This window comes from Arachis ipaensis, chromosome B02 (assembly GCF_000816755.2).
Source record: "Arachis ipaensis cultivar K30076 chromosome B02, Araip1.1, whole genome shotgun sequence".
Lineage (NCBI taxonomy): Eukaryota > Viridiplantae > Streptophyta > Magnoliopsida > Fabales > Fabaceae > Arachis > Arachis ipaensis.
The window spans coordinates 84,326,160-84,349,457 of NC_029786.2; the positions used below are offsets into that span (position 1 = coordinate 84,326,160).

At 37.2% G+C, this 23,298-nt stretch overlaps 1 protein-coding gene across 1 annotated transcript in view; it reads right to left on the reverse strand.

The window, feature by feature from the left end:
- The window catches only part of LOC110269264, a 15,844-nt gene extending 8,468 nt beyond the window's left edge, over positions 1–7,376 (reverse strand). The window contains exon 1 of the mRNA XM_021116969.1: positions 7,225–7,376. Coding sequence (XP_020972628.1) covers positions 7,225–7,376 — 152 coding nt within the window. The remainder of the gene's footprint in view (positions 1–7,224) is intronic.

Consider the following 23,298-nt stretch of genomic DNA (forward strand, 5'->3'; position numbering starts at 1 on the left):
GTGACGCTGCTAAAGTGAAAGTTGAAAATGATTTTCCCATTCCGGTTTTGAAGCCAATCTCCAAGAAGACTATGAAGTATGTGAGGGAATATTAAAGAGTTCAGAGGGGAGATTAGGCCGAGGATGAGGCTCAGTAGGACCAGCATCCCATACCTCAGGGACAATACTTCCTACCTCAGGAGTACTGGCAGCAGCTAACATCCTCTTAAGAGCGGACGAGGAAGAACCAGGATAGTCACGGCATCCTTCTCCATCAGATTGTGACTTAGCAAGAGACTCAGCGCCATGAGCTTCTTCAGATAAGATAGTACATAGGACGATTGAGAGGACCATATGGAGCACAGCTTGAGGAGAGAGACACCTACCATTATGACTGAGGTGGTTCCATTCCTTTCTCAATTCCTATTTTCCTTCCCCTATTATTATGTTATGTTCCTATTTTTTGTTGCTTATTTTCTATCCTTTGTATGATTGTCAGTATTTTTAGTCTTCTAGCTTTAGTTTGTTTGTTTAGTTGTTTTTATTTCTATCTTTTAAAAGATGCCTCATGTACTGCTCACTGAGCTTGAATCTAAAAAGAAAAAAAAAAGAAAAGAAGTAGTTTAACGCATGAGAAATTGAGTTTATATTCAAGTGTCGTCTCATTTATTTAGATGTGGTGGTGTTTATCTGTGACTTTTAATACATGATAAGAACAGTGCATATTTGAATTTGGATTAAAAGATGTTGAGACATGAGGGATAGGAATTTAGAGAAGTATTATGAATCATCTAATTTAAACAAGAAATTAATCCTTGAAGCAAAAGAAACAGTAAAAGAAAAAAAAATAAAAGGAAAGGCCCAAGGCTCTGAGCATCAATGGCTAAGAAGGTTAAGAATGATCAAAAGCTCAAAGAGTTGTTTTTATAGCTATATGCTTATGGTGTGACTGTGTCAAGGAACTCTTGAGACAAAGCACTTAGAGTCAAAGCCAAGTGCAATAAAGAGTATGCCAAAGGCTCTGAGCACCACTGACTAGAAAAGTTCAATAGAAAAGATCAGAACTCAAAGAATTCCCCAGTTAAGTGCTTGTGGTGTTTCTGTGTCAAGTAAAGCTTCAGACAAAATATTTAGAGTCATGACTAGGCTCAAGGTTCAAAGCACCAAAGAAAAGACAAGAAAATATTGTGTTCAAGAATTAATCTGAAGTTAAAAAGCAAGATAATTCATAATATTATCCGGATTCTGGTTCTAAATGACATCAGCACTCCTTAAGTTTCAAAGAATAGTGAGATGCCGATACTATTTATGATCACAATGTTGTTGGCGCACGAAATTGAACTCGCACAACTTCACCGGCAAGTGCACCGGGTCATCCAAGTAATACCTCAGGTGAGTGAGGGTCGATCCCACAAGGATTGTTGGATTGAGCAAGCTGTGGTTATCCTGCATATCTTAGTCAGGAAAATAGAAGGATGGTTATTGTTGTTGAATGCGCATAAAAGAAAGCAGTAAAGAATTAACGTGAAAACAATAATAAGAAATTAGTTAAGGCTTTGGAGATGCTTTATCTTTCTGGATCAATACGTCTTACTAGCTACTTCAACAATGAATGAGTCATTCTATGGCAAAGCTATAAGTGATTAACTCATATCCTCTCATCTAGTTAATCTCCCCTAAACTATAGCAAAGCTATCAGAGATTAACTCATTTCCTCTCATCAAGTTAACTCATGGTCGTTCATTATGGCCGAGGATGAAGCCCACGCAATTCATTCTCCTTTATGATCCTACTAAAAAATGCCACAGACAAGGTCAAATCTTCCGGATCGGAGAATGATGCTCTATGATTCTAGCCTTAACGCCACAAGAACCTCATCACCCATAACTAACCGGATTATATGTCACTTATCCTCGATTGGCCCAAGTGAATTATTGGTTCAGGTGATGTATTCTCAAGTTTTAGCTCAGTACTATCCGGGTCAAGACTCGTAAAGAACTCATGTAGAGAAAGGGACATACCCAATCTCATTTGGATGAAGAACGACAATACATCATAGAATAAAATCAAACATATATTGGAATAGAAACAGTAATATTATTAATCCATAGGAATCAGCAGAGCTCCTAACCTTAACCTAGGAGGTTTAGTTGCCCATAATGTATAGAGAAAACTTAGATATGAAAAGTATGATACAGGTTCCAGATTCTCCTAAACCTAAGTGATCTCCTCTTTAAATAGGAGATAACCCTAAAAGATATTAATTTAAAATTAAAATATACAAGGATAAACGAAACTAAGCTAAAGAGTGCGAAAATCCACTTTAGGCCCACTATGTTCTTGTGCTCGTCCAAGCCTGGCGTTCAACTTGGAGAATGGGCGTTGAACACCAGTTAGGGGATGAAATCATGCTCCCTTAGTCTCTTGGTGGCGTTGAACGCCAGTCTTGGGCATTCAACGCTAGCTTTGATCCTTCTTTGGCGTTGAACTCCAGATATGGGTGTTCAACGCCAGTTATAGGTAGTGATCTGGATGAGAAGTATAGACTATCATATCTTGCTAGAAAGCCCTTGAAGTTAGCTTTCCAACACCATTGAGAGCGCATCAATTAGACCTCTGTAACTCAAGATATGCTCGTTGGAGTGCACGGAGGTCAGGATCTAACAACATCTGCTATCCTTTCTTCCTCTCTGAACAAGACTTTGCTAATTCTGCCATTTTTGCCTAAAAATCACCTAAAATCATAGGAAAAATACAAAAATTCAAAGTAGCATCCAAAAGATGAATTTTGCACTAAAACATACTAAAACTAAATAAAACTTAAGAAAATCTACTAAAAACACTATGAAAATGCTATGAAAAAGCGGATCAAAAATCCACTTATCAGTTGTTAACCACACTCAGAATATAGACAGAAAGTAAATTGAAAACTCAGCTCTCATGCAAACCCGCATCTCAGGTTCATATTGGTTTCAGTTGCTTGAGGATAAGCAACAATTCAAGTTTGGTGTTGTGATGCGTGAGCATCATTCTCATCCATTCTCAGTGAATTGCATGTGATTTGTTGGATTAGTTTAAAGATTTAGGTGTTTTAAGCCACCATGAATGCTACTTTGAGTTGTTTTGCAATTTGATTAATCATAGGTAGCATTCGGGCGAGTTTGATAGAGATCAGAGAGAGGAAAAGCTTCAAATTCAAAGTTGCCAGGGTGGCGCCAAACGCCACCTCACCAGCGTTTGGCGCCGGGACACAGAAAGCTCCCCTTCCCCTCTGCCATGGTGGCACAAAACGCCGACCAAATGCCACAACCCGGTGTTTGGCACCAGGGACCTCATAAAACGTGTAATGTTGCTGCCCAGGTGACGTCAAACGCCACCAACCCGGTGTTTGGCGCCAGTAATGCAAACCAGAATGGTCCCCACGTGATTCAGCACCAAATCTCTTTCTCTAATTTGATTTTTAAATCAATTTTGAATTAAGAAAATATATTTTTTTTGGTTTTTGAATTTAAATTTTGTATCAATTAGGATTACATATAAAAGAAGAAGATATCTTGGCCTAGGGTTGTTTCTTCTTCTTCTTCTCTCTTTTTCGCGCTTTCACACTTTTTTTGCTAGGGTTTTCTTCACACCATGAGCAACTAAACCTCTATTGTTAAGGTTAGGATCTCTGTTATTTTAATGGATTAATACTATTGTCATTCTTCTCTTAATTAATGCACTGGTTTATTTTTAATGATTGTTTTCGCTCTTCATCCTAAGAATTAGAGTATATTGGAAGATAACTCTTTTTCTAACTAAATTCTTGTTGAATTTTGGAAAAGTTATATCACTTGAATAACAACTTGAAATGAATTCCGCATATTTCTCTGATTACCTGGACTTAACATGATACGTGACATATAATCATCTTATCTTTGGGTACTTAGGGTTTGTGTGGCTCATAAACTAGGATTAGACTTAAACTTCTAATTTAAGTTAAGTGACCAAAGAATTGGCAGTTGGTTTGATTAGAAGAGATTAAATTGCTAAAGAATTAGGGTTTAATCATTTAGAGTTTGCCATGAATTGAACTTTTACATGATTAAAGTGAGTGATAAGAACTATTAATCCAGAAATTTAACATCTCCAAAGCCTTAACTGTTTTCTCATGCTATTTTTACCAACCATTCATTACTTGCTTTCTTGAATTCTCTGATTCATTGCCTTATGATACTTGGAATACAAAACACTCAATTTGGTTTGTCTGACTAGACTAATCTTTCAATTATTGCTGCTCAATCCATTAATCCTCATGGGATCGACACTCACCCACCTGAGTTATTATTTGGTATGATCCGGTGCACTTGCTGGTAAGTTATGGATTGTAAAATTCCACATCAATTCACTTCACAAGTAAATCCATATACTGAAAAATGATTAATTGATATATGTGTAATGCACATATTTAATCAAAGAAAAAGTTCACAAGTCATTAAAGCATAAGCTTGAGCAATTGATGATGAAACAAGAAAAAAGTCGAAAAAATGAGGCATATTCATTCATCAATGCATTTAACGACTAAACTTTGCGAGATTGGTGAACAAAGAGTAAGATTTATTCCTAATGTAACACAAAATCGGTTATGGTTGAACATAGTGAATTTAGTGGTTACATAGGTCAACATGCACCAATCTTGCAAGCATAGTCAAAAGGAACCTCAAATAAGCAAAATTCACAAGCTTTGGCTATTTGGAACTTAAAATCATTTGCTTCAATGTACCTATGTGAAATGAATTTAAAACAATCATTGAAGTAAAATCTTTAGCCAAAAACTTTTACATGAAGTCATTGAGGTAATTCAAGAACCAATTGGTGCACAAGGTCTTATGGACACAGAAAACCATCAATAAGAACCTTATATCACCGGTTCATACAACACAGCTTCAAACAAAAACTTAAGTAGCATAACAGCAATAATTAGGACTTCATGCAACTAGACAATTGCTTAATGGAGCCATATGTATAGTGTGATAACATTGTTGGCAATAATGCCTAACAAGTTTATTAGAAATTTCAGCCCAATCAACATCAATTATCGAGAATGCATAAGTCAAAAAATCAAATAACTTAGGCAGCATAATGTCAGCAAGAACAACAAGCAACCACATGGTTCAATAATTCACTGAATCAAAAAAGTATCAACTGAATTCAGCAAATGCCAAAAATTTCTAGCAGCAATTTAGTTAAAAATTGAAGTAATTCACTCAATTAACATTTATCTATTTGAATTCAACAATAATTCAGCAATTAAGTTATGTGAATCCAAACAAACAAATATAATTAAGTAAAGCAATAGAGTGCAGCATATAACAAGAACATTGAACCATCACTCAATCAAGCAAATTCAAGACAATTTCAAACCAAACACAATTCATAGCAACAAAATAACTAGACCTAAAATCTCTATAAACTACGTTCAAACCTACCTAACCACCTAAAATCCACTAAAATATACAATCTAACTAATGCTAATCTAACAAAACTAACTAATTAAACTAACAATTTTAACTAACAGAATTGAAAAAGGAAAATGGGAAAACCTAAAATTCAGAATGAAGCAAAGAAGAAAATGGAAAGGGATTACAAGTTGTAGCTATGGCAGTGTGAGTAGACACTGGTGGTGTCGCCGGCGACAGTGACGGAAGGAGAAGGAACACAAGGGCAGTGCCCTGCGAGTGCTGTCACGGACAGGGGAAAGAAAAGAAGAAATAGAGGAAAGGGAAATGAAATGGAAGATGAAAGGAAGAGAGGGATTTGTCGGTGGCACTGGGATCACCAGTGGTAGTGGGTTGCAGTGGCTACGGTGGCAGAGGGGGAGGAGAAATAAAACAAGGGAGGTAGAAAATGGAGGCAAGAAGAGGAGAGAACGGGAGAAGGGGAAGAAGGATAGAGCTGTGGCAGCGTCTATTGAAGTTGCCAGCAGTGACTAGAGTGGATGGAAACTGAAGGTTGGTGGTGGTAATGGAGGTTTGGGAGGGAGATGTTGGAGATGAGGAAAGAAACATTAGAGAAGAAGGCTTATGCGAATGCGATTAGGGCTTTTGCATAAGTGGGGTGAAAGTTTGAATTCATGCATACGCATCATTTATGCGTATGCATGACCTTGCCAATTAGGATGTGGTGCGTACGCGACTTTGGCAAGAATTAGGGATGCGCGTACCCATTGGGCATGTGTACGCGTAAATGGTACTTATATATATGCGTACGCGAAACCTGGATGCGCAACGCGAGTAAAACTAACTGCCTCCTCGGGTCGTGCACGTGAGACAAAGATGCGTACGCAACTTTGGCACAAAAACAGAGTTGCGTACGCGAGAATCAAGTTGCATTCGCGAGCATACTAAGGCTTCTAAATCAAAATACTTCAACAAAAATGACCTAGAGCTGAACTATTTACACCCTATATGAATATATTTACAGAAGACAACAAAAAATGAACAAATCAAACTAAATACAAGAGATGAAATTGGAAGATCATACCATGGTGGGGTGTCTCCCACCGAGCACTTTTAGTTATAGTCCTTAAGTTAGATATTTTGATGGGCTCCTTGTCATAGCAGCTTATGTTTGAACTTATCCTTGAACTTCCACCAATGCTTGGACTTCCAATATGCTCCAAAGTTCCAAGTTTATTGCACCAAGCTTTGATGAAGTTCCAAACAAGCTAGGAACTCCCAAAATTGATCTTCATGTATGTTGGGATCCCAAATCTTGTTCCTACACCTGTCTTCTGAGTGATCATCATGATTCCATTCGGGTGGTAAGTAATCCGAATTCTTATTTAGGCATCAAACTCTCCCTCTAGACCCAATCAAGTGAGCACTATACCAACCATTGCACTTAAGCCTCGAAGATTTAATCTTAATGGCCCTTGATTTATAATGCTAACCACTAATCATCTCTCTTTTACTTTTGATTGCACAAAGAGCGCTAAGTTGATCATCCGTCTCAAACAACCCATATTCAAGTGGAATAAGAAAACTAAAGGATATGAAATTTATCCACTTGAATGATGTAATGGATGACGGTGACTTAGGAAGAGATGTTTCCAATGGTCTTGCAAGTTTCACTCCCTTGTGCTCTTCTTTGATTACCTCCACCTCTTGGTGAGCGTTCTCCATTTCTGCTTCTCGACATGGTTCCTCACATTCAATTACTTCCTTACCAACTTCTTCTAGCTTTTTCCCTTCACTCAAGTCATACCTCGGAAGTTGCGTAAAATCTACATCAACACCCATTTCGAGTTCAACAGCAGAAGGCTCAACAAGATCATCGAGGAGATTGGTTAGTGTGGATAAAAAATCATTAATGATGGAATCCACTTCCTCATCAATTTTCTTTAATTCTCTAACCATTTCTTCCGATTCAATTATCTCAACTTTCTTCTTTTATTGACATTCTTGCTTCAATTTCTTTTCTTCTCCTTGAAGCTCCAAGTTCTCTTTCTCACTACTCTCCTCAGTTGAGTCTCCACATTCGTCAACTAGGGGTGTAAGTTACCGAACAGGACCAAAAAATACCACAAAACCTAACTGAAAATTACAACAATTGAATGAAAAACCGAAAAAAACTGATTTTTTTTAATTAAATCGATCGGTTCGGTTTGGTTTTTGTTTGGCTTAGCAGAAACCGAACCGAACCGAACTGAAGAAGATGTTTCATAATGATTCTTTTTACTGGTTTACCCTTAGTTTAACCTAGGAATAAAACCCTAAATCAGTAAATCTGAATACCCTCACTCTCTTTTCCTTTCACTCACGCAGCCTCAGTCTTCACACAGACACCCACAGCTCACTTCCATCTTCCATTCTTCCTCCTCCATGTGGCCATGCCTGAGAGAATGAGAGCTTGAGAGAGCCAGAGAGCGTCATCCACCACCAAGGAAGTCCTCCATCGTTGCTCGAAGCCGTCGCAAGTCATCCATTCATCTCCGTCGCAGACTCACAGGCGTAGCAAAAAGCAACACCATCGTGTAGCCAGAAGCATCATCCAGTTTGCACCCTCGTGCAGTCCTGAGTCCACGCCGTCATCCAGTCATAAGCCGTCACAACAAACCCTAAGCCGTTGCAACAAACCCTAAGCGGAGCAGCACTCCAGTCGCCGAGCAGCACTCTGGTCGCCGAGCCCTCTCCTGCAAAAAGCAACTGAACAATGTCTTCTTTGGAGGTTAGAATTTAATTTAAGGAATTTTTTTTATGATATTGATAGAAGCAAAAATTACTGTTAGAAACTAGAAACTCTCGTTTCAGCAGATCGTATCGTAATCTATTTGGAGCTTGAGATATTTGTATGTTTCAGCAATTTTAATTTAATAAATTAAGCAGGAAAATTTTATTTAAAGATTATGGTATGTGATGAGCGGATAATTTATACCCTTTTGGCATTGTTTTTATATAGTTTTTAGTATGTTTTAGTTACTTTTTATTATATTTTTATTAGTTTTTATTCAAAAATCACATTTCTGGACTTTACTATGAGTTTGTGTGTTTTTCTGTGATTTCAGATATTTTCTGGCTGAAATTGAGGGACCTGAGCAAAAATCTGATTCAGAGGTTGAAAAAGGACTGCAGATGCTGTTGGATTCTGACCTCCCTGCACTTGAAGTGGGTTTTCTGGACCTACAAAATCCCAATTGCCGCGCTCTCAATTGCGTTGGAAAGAAGACATTCTGGGCTTTCCAGCATTATATTATAGTTCAGACTTTGCTCGAGATTTGAAGGCCCAAACTGGCGTTCAAAGTCAGCCTAAAACATCTTGGCGTAAAACGCCCAAACTGGCACCAAAGCTGGCGTTTAACTCCAGGAACAGCCTAAGCACGAAAAAGCTTCAATGCTCAGCCCAAGCACACACCAAGTGGGCCCCGAAAGTAGATTTCTGCACTATATGCACTTAGTTACTCATTTTTTGTAAACCTAAGTTACTAGTTTAGTATAAATAGCACTTTTTACTGTTGTATTAGAGACGGATCTATCTCTGGACGTTTAGTCCTTAGACATTGGAGGCTAGCCTCACAGCCATGCCTAGACCTCTTTCACTTATGTATTTTCAACGGTGGATTTTCTACACCCCATAGATTAAGGTGTGGAGCTCTGCTGTTCTTCATGAATTAATGCAAGTACTATTATTTTTCCTTCAATTCATGCCTACTTCTTCTCCAAGATATACTCTTGTTCTTAATTCAGTTAAGTCAGAATGAAGGGGTGACCCGTGACAATCACCCAATCTTCGTTACTCGCTTAGCCAAGATCGCGTGCCTGACAACCACAAAGTGATCTACATGATGTTCAACGTAGTCATTGGACGACAGCTGGAGTATACTCTCTTGGATATCTAATACACGGACCGAGTCCGTGAGATTAGTATCTTCGTGGTATAGGCTAGAACCATTGGCAGCATTCTTGAGATCCGGAAAGTCTAAACCTTGTCTGTGGTATTCCGAGTAGGATCTGGAAAGGGATAACTGTGACGAGCTTCAAACTTGCGAATGTTGGGCGTAGTGACAGTGTGCAAAATGACAATGGTCCTATTCCGACGCTAGCGGGAACCGACAGATGATTAGCCGTGCGATGACAGCGCATATGGATTTGTTTTCATTCGAGAGGATCATACAGCTTACCATGGAAGGAGGTAACGCATGGTTGGAAGAAGGCAGTTGGAAAGTAGAAGTTCAGCAGCAACAAAGCATCTCCAGACGCTTATCTGAAATTCCCACCAATGAATTACATAAGTATCTCTATTTTATTTTCTGTTTTATTTATATTTTAATTATTAAAACCTTATAACCATTTGAATCCGCCTGACTGAGATTTACAAGGATGACCACAGCTTGCTTCAAGCCGACAATCTCCGTGGGATCGACCCTTACTCACGTAAGGTATTACTTGGATGACCCAGTGCACTTGCTGGTCAGTTACGCAGAGTTGTGAAGAAGTGTTGAGATTAACAATTCGCATACCAAGTTTTTGGCACCGTTGCCGGGGATTGTTCGAGTTTGGACAACTGACGGTTCATCTTGTTGCTCAGATTATGTAATTTTATTTTATTTTTATTTTCGAAAAAATTCAAAAAAATAATATATATTTTATTTTGTTCTTCAGAATTTTTAAGAATGATTTCTAGAGTTTCATCATGATCTGTTGAAACCCGGCTGGCTGTCAAGCCATGTCTAATCTTTTGGACCGAGGTTTTCACTTATCATTGCAGGAGCCTTTTGATTCCCATTAATTTGGCTGTTGTATGTAATACTCTGCTGAAGCTTGGCTGGCTATTTGACCATGTCTAATCTTTTGGACCGAAGCTTTCACATAAAGCTTGGCTGGCTATTAAGCCATGTCTAAATTTTTGGACCGAAGCTTTAGACTAACATTGTATGATTTTCCTGGAATTCTTATTAAAAATTTTGAATTTCTTTATTCTCCTTTTTCAAAATAATTTTCGAAAAATTTACAAAAAAATTAATAAAATCATAAAAACCAAAAATATCTTGTGTTTCTTGTTCGAGTCTTGTGTCAAATTTTAAGTTTGGTGTCAATTGCATGCTTTGCTTTTTCTTTAAAACTTTTGAAAATTCATTCATGTGTTCTTCATTGATCTTCAAGTTGTTCTTAATGAATTTCTTTGTTTGATCTTTAAATTTTCTTGTTTTGTGTCTTTTCTTATTTTTCATATGCATTTTTGAATTCTTAGTGTCTATACATTAAAAATTTTTAAGTTTGGTGTCTTGCATGTCTTTATTTTCTTAAAAATTTTCAAAAATATGTTCTTGATGTTCATCATGATCTTCAAAGTGTTCTTGGTGTTCATCTTGACATTAAAAGTGTTCTTGCATGCATTTGTTGTTTTGATCTTAAACTTTTATGTTTTGTGTCATTTTGGTATTTTTTCTCTCTCCTCATTAAAAATTTAAAAATAAAAAAATAATATATTTCCCTTATTTTACCAATAAATTTCAAAATTTTATGTTGATCTAGTCAAAACTTTTAAAAAAAAATTTAGTTGTTTCTTATTAGTCAAGTCAAAATTTCAATTTAAAAATTCTATCTTTTTCAAATCTTTTTCAAAAATCAAATCTTTTTCATTTTTTCTTCATAGTTTCGAAAACTTTGAAAATTTGATTTTCAAAATCTTTTTCTTAATTTTATTTCATGTTTTTGAAATTAATGCTAACAATTAATGTTTAGAGTAAATAAAATTTCAAGTTGTTACTTGCCTATTAAGAAAGGTTCAATCTTTAAAATCTAGAATCATATCTTTTAGTTTCTTGTTAGTCAAGTAATCAACTTTGATTTTCAAAATCAAATCTTTATAATTTCCTTTTCAAATCTTTTTCAAAATAAATTTCAATCATATCTTTTTCAAAATCAATTTCAAAATCTTTTCTAACTTCTTATCTTTTCAAAATTGATTTTCAAATCTTTTTCAATTAACTACTTGATTTTTTTGTTTAATTTTAAAAGTATATTATTTCTTATCTTTTTCAAAACCACCTAACTACTTTTCTCTCTCTAATTTTCGAAAATCCCTTATCACTTTTTCAAATTTTCTTTCAATTAACTAATTATTTTAAATTTTAATTTTAATTTTATTCCTTTTTATAGTTTTCGAATTCTAACTAATAATTAAAATAAAAACAAAAATATTTTTCTTTTCTATTTAATTAAATTCGAATTCTCTCTCTCTCTCATCTCTTTCTATTTATTTATTTATTTACTAACACTTCTCTTCTTCTTATAATTCGAACCCGCTCTCCCTCTCTGTGTTTGAATTCTTCATCTTCTCTCTTCTTCATTCTACTCTTCTATTCTTTTCTGTTCTCTTCTTTTTCATATGAGCAGGAGTAAGGATAAGAACATTCTTGTTGAAACTGATCCGGAACCTGAAAGGACTCTAAAGAGGAAGCTAAGAGAAGCTAAGACACAACACTCTGGAGAGGATCTGACAGAATTTTTCGAAAAAGAAGAAGAGATGGTCAAACCCAACAACAATGGTGGAGATGCAAGGAAGATGCTTGGTGACTTTATTGCACCCTCTTCTGACTTCTGTGGAAGGAGCATCTTAATTCCTGCAATTGGAGCAAACAACTTTGAGCTTAAGCCTCAATTAGTTTCTCTGATGCAACAGAATTGCAAGTTTCATGGACTTCCATTGGAAGATCCTCATCAATTCTTAGCTGAATTCTTACAAATTTGTGACACTGTTAAGACCAATGGGGTTAATCCTGAGGTCTACAGACTCATGCTTTTCCCCTTTGCTGTAAGAGACAGAGCTAGGACATGGTTGGACTCACAACCTAAAGATAGCCTGAACTCTTGGAAAAAGTTGGTCAATGCTTTCTTGGCCAAATTGTTTCCACCTCAAAAGTTGAGCAAGCTTAGAGTGGAAGTCCAAACCTTCAGACAGAATGAAGGTGAATCCCTCTATGAAGCTGGAAAGATACAAGCAATTGATCAAAAGGTGTCCTTCTGACATATTTTCAGAATGGAGCATCATATGTATATTCTATGATGGTCTGTCTGAAGTGTCCAAGATGTCATTGGACCACTCTGCTAGAGTATCTCTTCATCTGAAGAAGATGCCTGCAGAAGCCTAGGAACTCATTGAAATGGTTGAAAATAACCAGTTCATGTACACTTCTGAAAGGAATCCTGTGAATAATGGGACAACTCAGAAGAAAGGAGTTCTTGAGATTGATACTCTGAATGCAATATTGGCTCAGAATAAAATATTGACTCAGCAAGTCAATATGATTTCTCAGAGTCTGTCTGGAATGCAAGCTGCATCAGGCAGTACTAAGGAGGCTTCCTCTGAAGAAGAAGCCTATGACCCTGAGAATCCTGCAATGGCAGAGGTGAATTACATGGGAGAATCCTATGAAAACACCTATAATCCTTCATGGAGAAATCATCCAAATTTCTCATGGAAGGATCAACAGAAGCCTAATTAAGGATTTAGTAATAATAATGGTGGAAGAAATAGGTTTGGAAATAGCAAACCTTTTCCATCATCTTCTCAACAACAGACAGAGAATTTTAAGCAAAGCCACTCTGACTTAGCAACTGTAGTCTCTGATCTATCTAAGACTACTCTCAGTTTCATGACTGAAGCAAGGTCCTCCATTAGAAATTTGGAGGCACAAGTGGGTCAGCTGAGTAAGAAAGTTACTGAACTCCCTCCTAGTACTCTCCCAAGCAATACAGAAGAGAATCCAAAGAGAGAGTGCAAGGCCCTCTACACGTCCAACATGGCCGAACCTGTAGAGGAGGGAAAGGCAGTGATTTCCAGTGAGGAAGACCTCAATGGACGTTCACTGGCCTCTAAGGAGTTCCCTAATGAGGAACCAAAGGAATCTGAGACTCATGTAGAGACCATAGAGATTCCACTGAACTTACTGTTGCCATTCATGAGCTCTGATGAGTATTCTTCCTCTGAAGAGGATGAAGATATTGCTGAAGAGCAAGTTGCTCAATATCTGGGAGCAATCATGAAGCTGAATGCCAAGTTATTTGGTAATGAGACTTGGGAGGATGAACCCTCATTGCTCATCAATGAATTGAATGATCTGGTTCAACTAAAATTACCTCAGAAGAAATAGGATCCTGGAAAGTTCTTAATACCTTGTACCATAGACACTATGACCTTTGAGAAGGCTCTGTGTGACCTGGAGTCAGGGATAAACCTCATGCCCCTCTCTGTAATGGAGAAACTAGGGATCTTTGAGGTGCAAGCTGCAAGAATCTCACTAGAGATGGCAGATAATTCAAGGAAACAGGCTTATGGACTTGTAGAGGATGCCTTGGTGAAGGTTGAAGGCCTGTACATCCCTACTGATTTCATAATCCTAGACACTGGGAAGGATGAGGATGAATCCATCATCCTAGAGAGACCCTTCCTAGTCACAGCAAGAGCTGTGATTGATGTGGACAAAGGAGAGCTAGTCCTTCAATTGAATGAGGACTACCTTGTGTTTAAGGCTCAATGATCTTCTTCTGTAACCATGGAGATGAAGCATGAAAAACTTCTCTCAATACAGAGTCAAACAGAGCCCCCACATTCAACTTCTAAGTTTGGTGTTGAGAGGCCACCATTAAGCTCTGAGTCTCTGTGAAGCTCTCTAAGAGCTCATTGTCAAGCTATTGACATTAAAGAAGCGTTTATTGGGAGGCAACCCAATGTTATTTAATTATATTTATTTATTTTTCCATTGCTATTTTATATTTTCTGTAGGTTGATGATCATGTGAAGTCACAAAAACAAATGAAAAAAATAGAATTAAAAACAGCATAAAAATAGCACACTCTGGAGGACAAGCTTACTGGCGTTTAAACGCCAGTAAGGATAGCAGAATGGGCGTTTAACACCCAGCCTGGCATCATTCTAGGCGTTAAATGCCAGAAATGGGCATCTAGCTGGCGTTAAACGCCAGAAATGGGCATCTGGCTGGCATTTAACGCCAGAAATGGGCAGCAGACTGGCGTTTAACGCCAGGAAAGGTAGCAGAGCTGGCGTTAAACGCCAGGATTGGCACACAGTGGACGTTTAAATGCCAGAATGGTGCAGGAAGCAGAATTTCTTGACACCTTAGGATCTGTGGACCCATAGGATCCCCACCTATTCCACCTCTTCTTCTCTCCTCTTTACACCTTTCCATAACACTCTTCCCTAAATACCCTTGACCAATCACCTCAATACCTCTTTCCCAAACACTATTCACCTATCAAATCCTACCCTCTTCCCCATATCCTCTTCACCACTCACATCCATCCATCATAAACCCCACCTACCTCACCATTCAAATTCAAACCATTACCACCTTCATCTCCACACAACATACACATTACTACCCCCTTGGCCAAACCCTCTCCTCACCTCTATCTCCTCCATTCATTTTTCTTCTACTCCTTTCTTTCTTCTTTTGCTCGAAGACGAGCAAACCTTCTAAGTTTGGTGTGGGAAAAGCTAAAGCTTTTTGTTTTTCCATAACCACTAATGGCACCTAAGGCCGGAGAAACCTCTAGAAAGAGGAAAGGGAAGACAATTGCTTCCACCTCCGAGTCATGGAAGATGGAGAGATTCATCTCAAAGGTCCATCAAGACCACTTCTATGAAGTTGTGGCCAAGAAAAAGGTGATCCCCGAGGTCCCCTTCAAGCTCAAAAAGAGTGAATATCCAGAGATCTGACATGAAGTTCGAAGAAGAGGTTGGGAAATCCTCACCAACCCCATTCAACAAGTCGGGATCTTAATAGTTCAAGAGTTCTATGCCAATGCATGGATCACTAAGAACCATGACCAAAGTGTGAACCCAAACCCAAAGAATTGGCTCACAATGGTTCGGGGGAAATACTTGGATTTCAGTCCGGAAAATGTGAGGTTGGCATTCAACTTGTCAATGATGCAAGGAGATCCTCACCCTTTCACTAGAAGGGTAAACTTTGATCAAAGGTTGGACCAAGTCCTTAGGGACATTTGTGTGGAAGGTGCTCAATGGAAGAGAGATTCAAGAGGCAAGCCGGTTCAACTAAGAAGGCTTGACCTCAAACCCGTGGCTAGGGGATGGTTGGAGTTCATCCAACGCTCTATCATTCCTACTAGCAACCGGTTTGAAGTTACTGTAGACCAGGCTATCATGATCCATAGTATCATGAATGAAGAGGAAGTAGAAGTTCATGAGATCATATCCCTAGAACTCTACAAGGTGGCGGACAAGTCTTCCACTTTGGCAAGGTTAGCCTTCCCTCATCTCATTTGTCACCTATGCAATTCAGCTGGAATTGTCATAGAGGGAGGCATCCTCATTGAAGAGGACAAGCCCATCACTAAGAAAAGGATGGAGCAAACAAGAGAGCCCACTCATGGACCTCAACAAGAGCATGAAGAAGTTCCTCATCTAGAAATCCATGAGATACCTCAAGGGATGCATTTTCCTCCACAAAACTATTGGGAGCAAATCAACACCTCCTTAGGAGAATTAAGCTCCAACATGGGACAACTAAGAATGGAGCACCAAGAGCATTCTATCCTCCTCCATGAAATTAGAGAAGACCAAAGAGCCATGAGGGAGGAACAACAAAGGCAAGAAAGAGACATTGAGGAGCTCAAGCACTCCATAAGATATTCAAGAGGAAGAACTAGCCGCCGTCACTAAGGTGGACCCGTTCTTTAATTTCCTTGTTCTTATTTTTCTGTTTTTCGTTTCCTATGCTTTATGTTTTATCTATGTTTGTATCTTTATTACATGATCATTAGTGTCTAATGTCTATGCCCTAAAGCTATGAATGTCCTATGAATCCATCACCTTTCTTAAATGAAAAATGTTTTTAATTGCAAAAGAACAAGAAGTACATGGTTTCAAATTTTATCTTGAAGTTAGCTTAATTATTTTGATGTGGTGGCAACACTTTTTATTTTCTGAACGAATGCTTGAACAGTGCATATTTTTTATATTGTTGTTTATGAATGTTAAAATTGTTGGCTCTTGAAAGAATAATGAAAAAGGATAAATGTTATTGATAATCTGAAAAATCATAAAAATGATTCTTGAAGCAAGAAAAGGCAGTGAAAAGCTTGCAAAAAAAAAAAAAGAAAGAAGAAAAAAAACTGGCAAAATAAAGAGAAGAAAAAGAAAGAAAAAGAAAGAAAAAGAAAAAGCAAGCAAAAAAAACCAATAGCCCTTTAAACCAAAAGGCAAGGGTAAAAAGGATCCAAGGCTTTGAGCATTAATGGATAGGAAGGTCCAAAGGAATAAAATCCTGGCCTAAGCGGCTAAACCAAGTTGTCCCTAACCATGTGCTTGTGGCGTGAAGGTGTCAAGTGAAAAGCTTGAGACTGAGCGGTTAAAGTTGTGGTCCAAAGCAAAAAGAGTGTGCTTAAGAGCTCTGGACACCTCTAACTGGGGACTCTAGCAAAGCTGAGTCACAATCTGAAAAAGGTTCACCCAGTTATATGTCTGTGGCATTTATGTATCCGGTGGTAATACTGGAAAACAAAATGCTTAGGGTCACGGCCAAGACTCATAAAGTAGTTGTGTTCAAGAATCAACATAATGAACTAAGAGAATCAATAACACTATCTGAATTCTGAGTTCCTATAGATGCCAATTATTCTGAACTTCAAAGGATAAAGTGAGATGCCAAAACTGTTCAGAAGCAAAAAGGTTACAAGTCCCGCTCATCTAATTGAAACTAAGTTCATTGATAAGTTTGGAATTCATTATATATTCTCTTCTTTTTATCTTACTTTGTTTTTAGTTTCTTGGGGACAAGCAACAATTTAAGTTTGGTGTTGTGATGAGCGGATAATTTATACCCTTTTTGGCATTATTTTTACCTAGTTTTTAGTATGTTTTAGTTACTTTTTATTATATTTTATTAGTTTTTATTCAAAAATTACATTTCTGGACTTTACTATGAGTTTGTGTGTTTTTCTGTGATTTCAGGTATTTTTTGGCTGAAATTGAGGGACCTGAGCAAAAATCTTATTCAGAGGCTAAAAAAGGACTGCAGATGTTGTTGGATTCTGACCTCCCTGCACTCGAAATAGATTTTCTGGAGCTACAGAATTTTAATTGGCGCGCTCTCAATTGCGTTGGAAAGTATACATTCTGGGCTTTCCAGCAATACTATAATAGTCCATACTTTGCCCGATATTTGATGGCCCAAACTGGCGTTCAAAGTCAGCCTAAAACATCTTGGCGCAAAATGCCCAAACTAGCACCAGAATTGGAGTTAAATGCCCAAACTGGCACCAAAGCTGGCATTTAACTCCAGGAACAGCCTAAGCACGAAAAAGCTTCAATGTTTAGCCCAAGCACACACCAAGTGGGCTCCAAAAGTAGATTTCTGCACTATCTACACTTAGTTATTCATTTTCTGTAAACCTAAGTTACTAGTTTAGTATAAATAGCACTTTTTACTATTGTATTAGAGACGGATCTATCTCTGGACATTTAGAGACGGATCTATCTCTTGCATTAAAGGTGTTGAGCTCTGCTGTTCTTCATGAATTAATGCAAGTACTATTATTTTTCCTTCAATTCATGCCTACTTCTTCTCCAAGATATACTCTTGTTCTTAATTCAGTTAAGTCAGAATGAAGGGGTGACCTGTGACAATCACCCAATCTTCGTTACTCGCTTAGCCAAGATCACGTGCCTGACAACCACAAAGCGATCTACATGATGTTCAACGTAGTCATTGGACGACAGCTGGAGTATACTCTCTTGGATATCTAATACACGGACCGAGTCCGTGAGATTAGTATCTTCGTGGTATAGGCTAGAACCATTGGCAGCATTCTTGAGATCCGGAAAGTCTAAACCTTGTCTGTGGTATTCCGAGTAGGATCTAGGAAGGGATGATTGTGACGAGCTTCAAACTTGCAAATGTTGGACGCAGTGACAGTGTGCAAAAGGACAATGGCCCTATTCTGACGCTAGCGGGAACCGACAAATGATTAGCCGTGCGGTGACAGCGCATATGGATTTGTTTTCATCCGAGAGGATCATACAGCTTGCCATGGAAGGAGGTAACGCATGGTTGGAAGAAGGCAGTAGGAAAGCAGAAGTTCAGAAACAACAAAGCATCTCCAGACGCCTATCTGAAATTTCCACCAATGAATTACATAAGTATCTCTATTTTATTTTCTATTTTATTTATATTATAATTATTAAAACCTTATAACCATTTGAATCCGCCCGATTGAGATTTACAAGGATGACCATAGCTTTCTTCAAGCCGACAATCTCTGTGGGATTAACCCTTACTCACGTAAGGTATTACTTGGACGACCCAGTGCACTTGCTGGTCAGTTACGCAGAGTTGTGAAGAAGTGTTAAAATCAACAATCCGCGTACTAGTATGGTGGTTGGTTAATTTGCACATGATGAACATTTGTGATATATATCATGTAAGTGTAGCTATTTGAATCCAAAATATACATTCATTCATTTATTTATTTATTTATTTATTTATTTATTTATTTATTTATGTGGATATTTTTATGTGGTCTTGGCTTGCTACTTGCTAATCTTGTCGGATGAGTTTTGAATATTATATAATTAACCTTGGTGTTTAGAAATTTTTGGTTCTACATGAATATTTGATCCATATAAATATACAATTCTAAGCTGCTTTGGTTCTGTTTGTGGTCGCCTGCTGCATAGTTCAATGACTATGTGAGGTGGTTTATGTTGCTTATTATGATTTTTAGGGTACTTGAATTTTCGTTTACTTACCTTAGTGGCTTAAACTTTTTATCATTTTACCGTGATTTTTTATGTGAAACTTTTTTGAACTAGATGACTGAAAACTGAAAATTTGTGCTTTAACTCTGAGATGAAATAGTGTAACCGATAGCAAATCAATTGTTTTAAACTTTTGCCCGATGATGGAGAAAGCCCTATTGAATGTCTACATGGTGTTGTTCATAACTCGAGCTACATAATTCTCTCCCCCTCTCTCTCTCTCAGTTACTTGCTTACTCTTTCTGTGCATAGATTGATAGATTGATAGATAGATAAATATATTGTATCCCTTCCAATGGTGCTTAAAGGCTATGAATGAAAACTGTTGCAATAGCTGTAGATGAATAATGAATTGTAATTAACTATGAACCTGAGGGCTCTGGATACCTTTTTCTATCTAAGTATCTTCATAATTTAATTTTTGGTGCTCTTTTTTCTATAAGTTATGGATTTGGGATATTTTGGTTAGCCATAAATTTATCTTTTATGCATCTACATGCATTATAATTAAAAATTCTCTACTCTGTCCAATAATGGAAGAAATTGACTAATGAGCGGCTGCTCAGCTTAATTTTTTATCTTGTTTCATAATTTGTTATGTTGTTTCATAATTTGTTATTATGTTTCACAATTTGTTATTGTTGCATAAATGTTGAAAACAATATTTTTGAACAAGTTTGAATGCTGAATTTGTTGCTGGAAACAATACTTTTGGTGCTGTTGATGAGTTTGAATGCTGGTTTTTCAATAAAATTGATGAATTTGTTATGTTTATATATATGCAGCCAACAAGCAATGAATAGCCCAATGAACTGACGCCTGAAGTTGGAGGTGAAAATGTTGAGTCCGTGGTACGTTCTTCAACGGACAGCGGCGTGCTTACCAAACCCCCGCCTAATCCTAGATCAAAGAAGAAGAAGGTTGATTCAACTAATGTGGGTGCAACTCCTACAAATCCAGCTCCAAGCACTATGGAAACTAATGAATTTGTTTTATGTTTAATTGTCTTTGTTTTATGTTTAATTGTCTTTGTTTTATGTTTAATTAAGTTGAATTTGTATTGAATTTGGATGTGATATACTTTTGTTATTCTAATTTATTGACGATTTTAAACTTCATTTTATGGTAATTCAAATTATGATTATTAGGTTTAAAAAACCGAAAAAACTGACTGAACCAAACTGTTGTTGGTTCGGTTCGGTTGTCCATAAAGCAACAAACCGAACGGTTGGTATCATTGCAGAACCGAACAGGTTGGTTCGGTTGGTTTTCGGTCCAAAACTGAACCAAACCGAACCGATTACATCCCTATGAAAAAAAGGGCTCATGGTTTGGAAGAAAGGTTTCATAGTTGGAAGGGGGTTCATATTGATGAGAGTATTGAGGTGGTGTATATGGAAGTAGTAGTTCTTGGGAGTATTAGTGTTGGAATGGTGGTGACTCTAAGTATGGTTCATATGGCTCATATAGTTGTTGATATGGGGGATATGGGTTGGGATCATATGGAGGTGTATGGTGGTATGGGACTTGTGAGTATGGAGGTTGAGGGTTATGTTAGGAGGGGGTTCATATGCATATGGTGGTTGTGGTTGATAACAACAAGGAGGTCCACCACATCCATTAGATTAGTATGCATTATGGATCGGATTGTAATAATAAGAAACCGGAGGAGGTTGTTGCTAAGAAGATTGTCTATATGATTGAAGCTCCTCCCACATTTGATTTCCGAATCCTTGTTGCAAACCCTCATTGAAACTTCCATTTCCTACAATATAGTTAGAACCAAACTCATAGCTAAAATACTAAAATGGTGAGAATTCATAGTGAAGGAAAACAAAAACAAGAACTATTAAGAAACAAAGAGAACAAAATCCTAACTACTAACTCAAACAAGCAAACAAACAAAGAGCAACCTATTCACAATATGAACATATTAACAATAACCAATAGCAAACACACATTGCAACTCCGTGGCAACGATACCAAAAACTTGATGCGCGCCCAAACGTCGGTTTAGAATTTCTCCAAATAAAGAGTTACTTCGTTGCAAGTATAGTTCCAAACCAACAATTAACCCGAATCAAAGTTTAATTTGTTTGTCATAATACAAACCAATAAAAACCGAGATTATTAGATCTCGGGTCATCTCTCAAAGGAGTTTCAGTAAGGTGTGCATATCATTAGCTACGAGAATCAGGGGGTGAAATAGCAATAAACAAGAATTTAAAAGATAAGAAAGTAAAGCAAACAACTAAAGGAATATAAATGCTAAAATGGCATTCTTAACAAGGGTTGAAAGTAAAGGGTTCCTATCCTAATCATTGACCACAAACATGGCAATTATAAAGAGTTAATTCCATTTAGTCAATCCTAACATCGAGGATAAGTCAAATATGCGTAATTGATTTCAATCTACAAATCCTAGCCAACTCACTAATTACTTAATGAAAGACTAGCGTTAGTGAAAATCAAATCAACTAACAACCATAAATTACCAATCAACATTGGACATCAATGACTAAGATCACCTAAGTCCTCAATCCCAAGCCAAGAGTATGAAAAACTACTCAATAACTAAAAGAGGCATTTTATCAAACACTTAGAAGGCATAAAAGAAAAGCATATTAAATTGCAAGAATAATAAATCTAAGCTACCGATTGTAAGAAAATAATAACAATAACTAAACCAAACATCAAAGGAACATAAAACAGCAAATTGCATAAATGGAATTAAAATTAACAAGGTTTAATGTACACAAAAGCAACTAACTAGAGAAATAAACAAGTAAAACTAAGAGAATTGAGATGCTAGAATAGTAAAAAGTAGAGAAAACCAAGTCAACACAAGAATCAAAACCTAAATCTAAGAAAAGTTTGGACTAAAAATCCTAAATTCTAGAGAGAAAAGGAAGCTTCTCTCTCTAGAAAATTACCTTAAAACTTGTTCCTAAACTACCCTAATTGCTCCCCCCTTGATCCTTCTTAAATTTGGCTTCAAATACTTCAAAAATAAGTTGGATTGGGCTTGAGAAGTCCTGAAATCGCGACCCACATATTCACTTAAGTGAAATCACGTGCCTTCAGTCATGCGTACGCATGAGGTATGTAGCGAATTTCTAAAGCATGTATACGCGCAAGGCATGTGTACGCATGACCATGAAATGTTCCAAACTTCATTTCTTCATGAATTCTCCACTTTTGCATGATTTTCCTTCACTCCTTCAATCCATCCCTACCTTGTAAGCCTGAAATCATGCAACAAACATATCAAGGCATCGAACAGAATTAAAGTAAATTAAATTTAGCATTTTAAGGGCCTAAAAAGCATGTTTTCACTCTTAAGCACAATTTAGGAGAAATCCACAAAATCATGCTAATTCAATGAATAAATGTAGAAAAAGTTGATAAAATTCACTCAATTCAACACAAGATAAACCATAAAATTGTGATTTATCAATAAGCTCATTGGTCATAGGGCAGACATGCATCATGTGTATTTGTATTATTTGTTTGAGTATGCACTTTGTGTTTTGGCTTGCCAAATTGTTTATCTATATCTATATGCTACGTGACTTAAATGCCTTATCTATATTCTTAATTGTGTATTACTTGTATGCCTTATATGTATTTTCTTTTGAGAGATCCCTTATACTGGCAGAGGTGACGCAGAGGGTTGTTCCATATTGGTGATTGGGAGGTTTGCAGGAAACTGAAAATGAAGAGATAGATTAGAACCCCTAGATAGAATTATCTTATTTCTGGTTTAATGAGAATTTTATGCTTGATTTGGGACTATGGAGTTTAGGATTGCCTTTGGCTTTCCAGAGCCTTAGGGCACTGTTACCATACTAGGAACTCCTGATTCTCATTCCATACATATTTGTTATTTTTTAGATGCAGGACGCGAGGCACTTTGCTGAGCGTGCTGGATGATTCTTGGAAGCGAAAATCTACTTTTTGAGGATTTCATACTATGTATTTAGTTTGTGTGTGTGTGTGTGTGTGTGTGTGTGTGTGTGTGTGTGTGTGTGTGTGTGC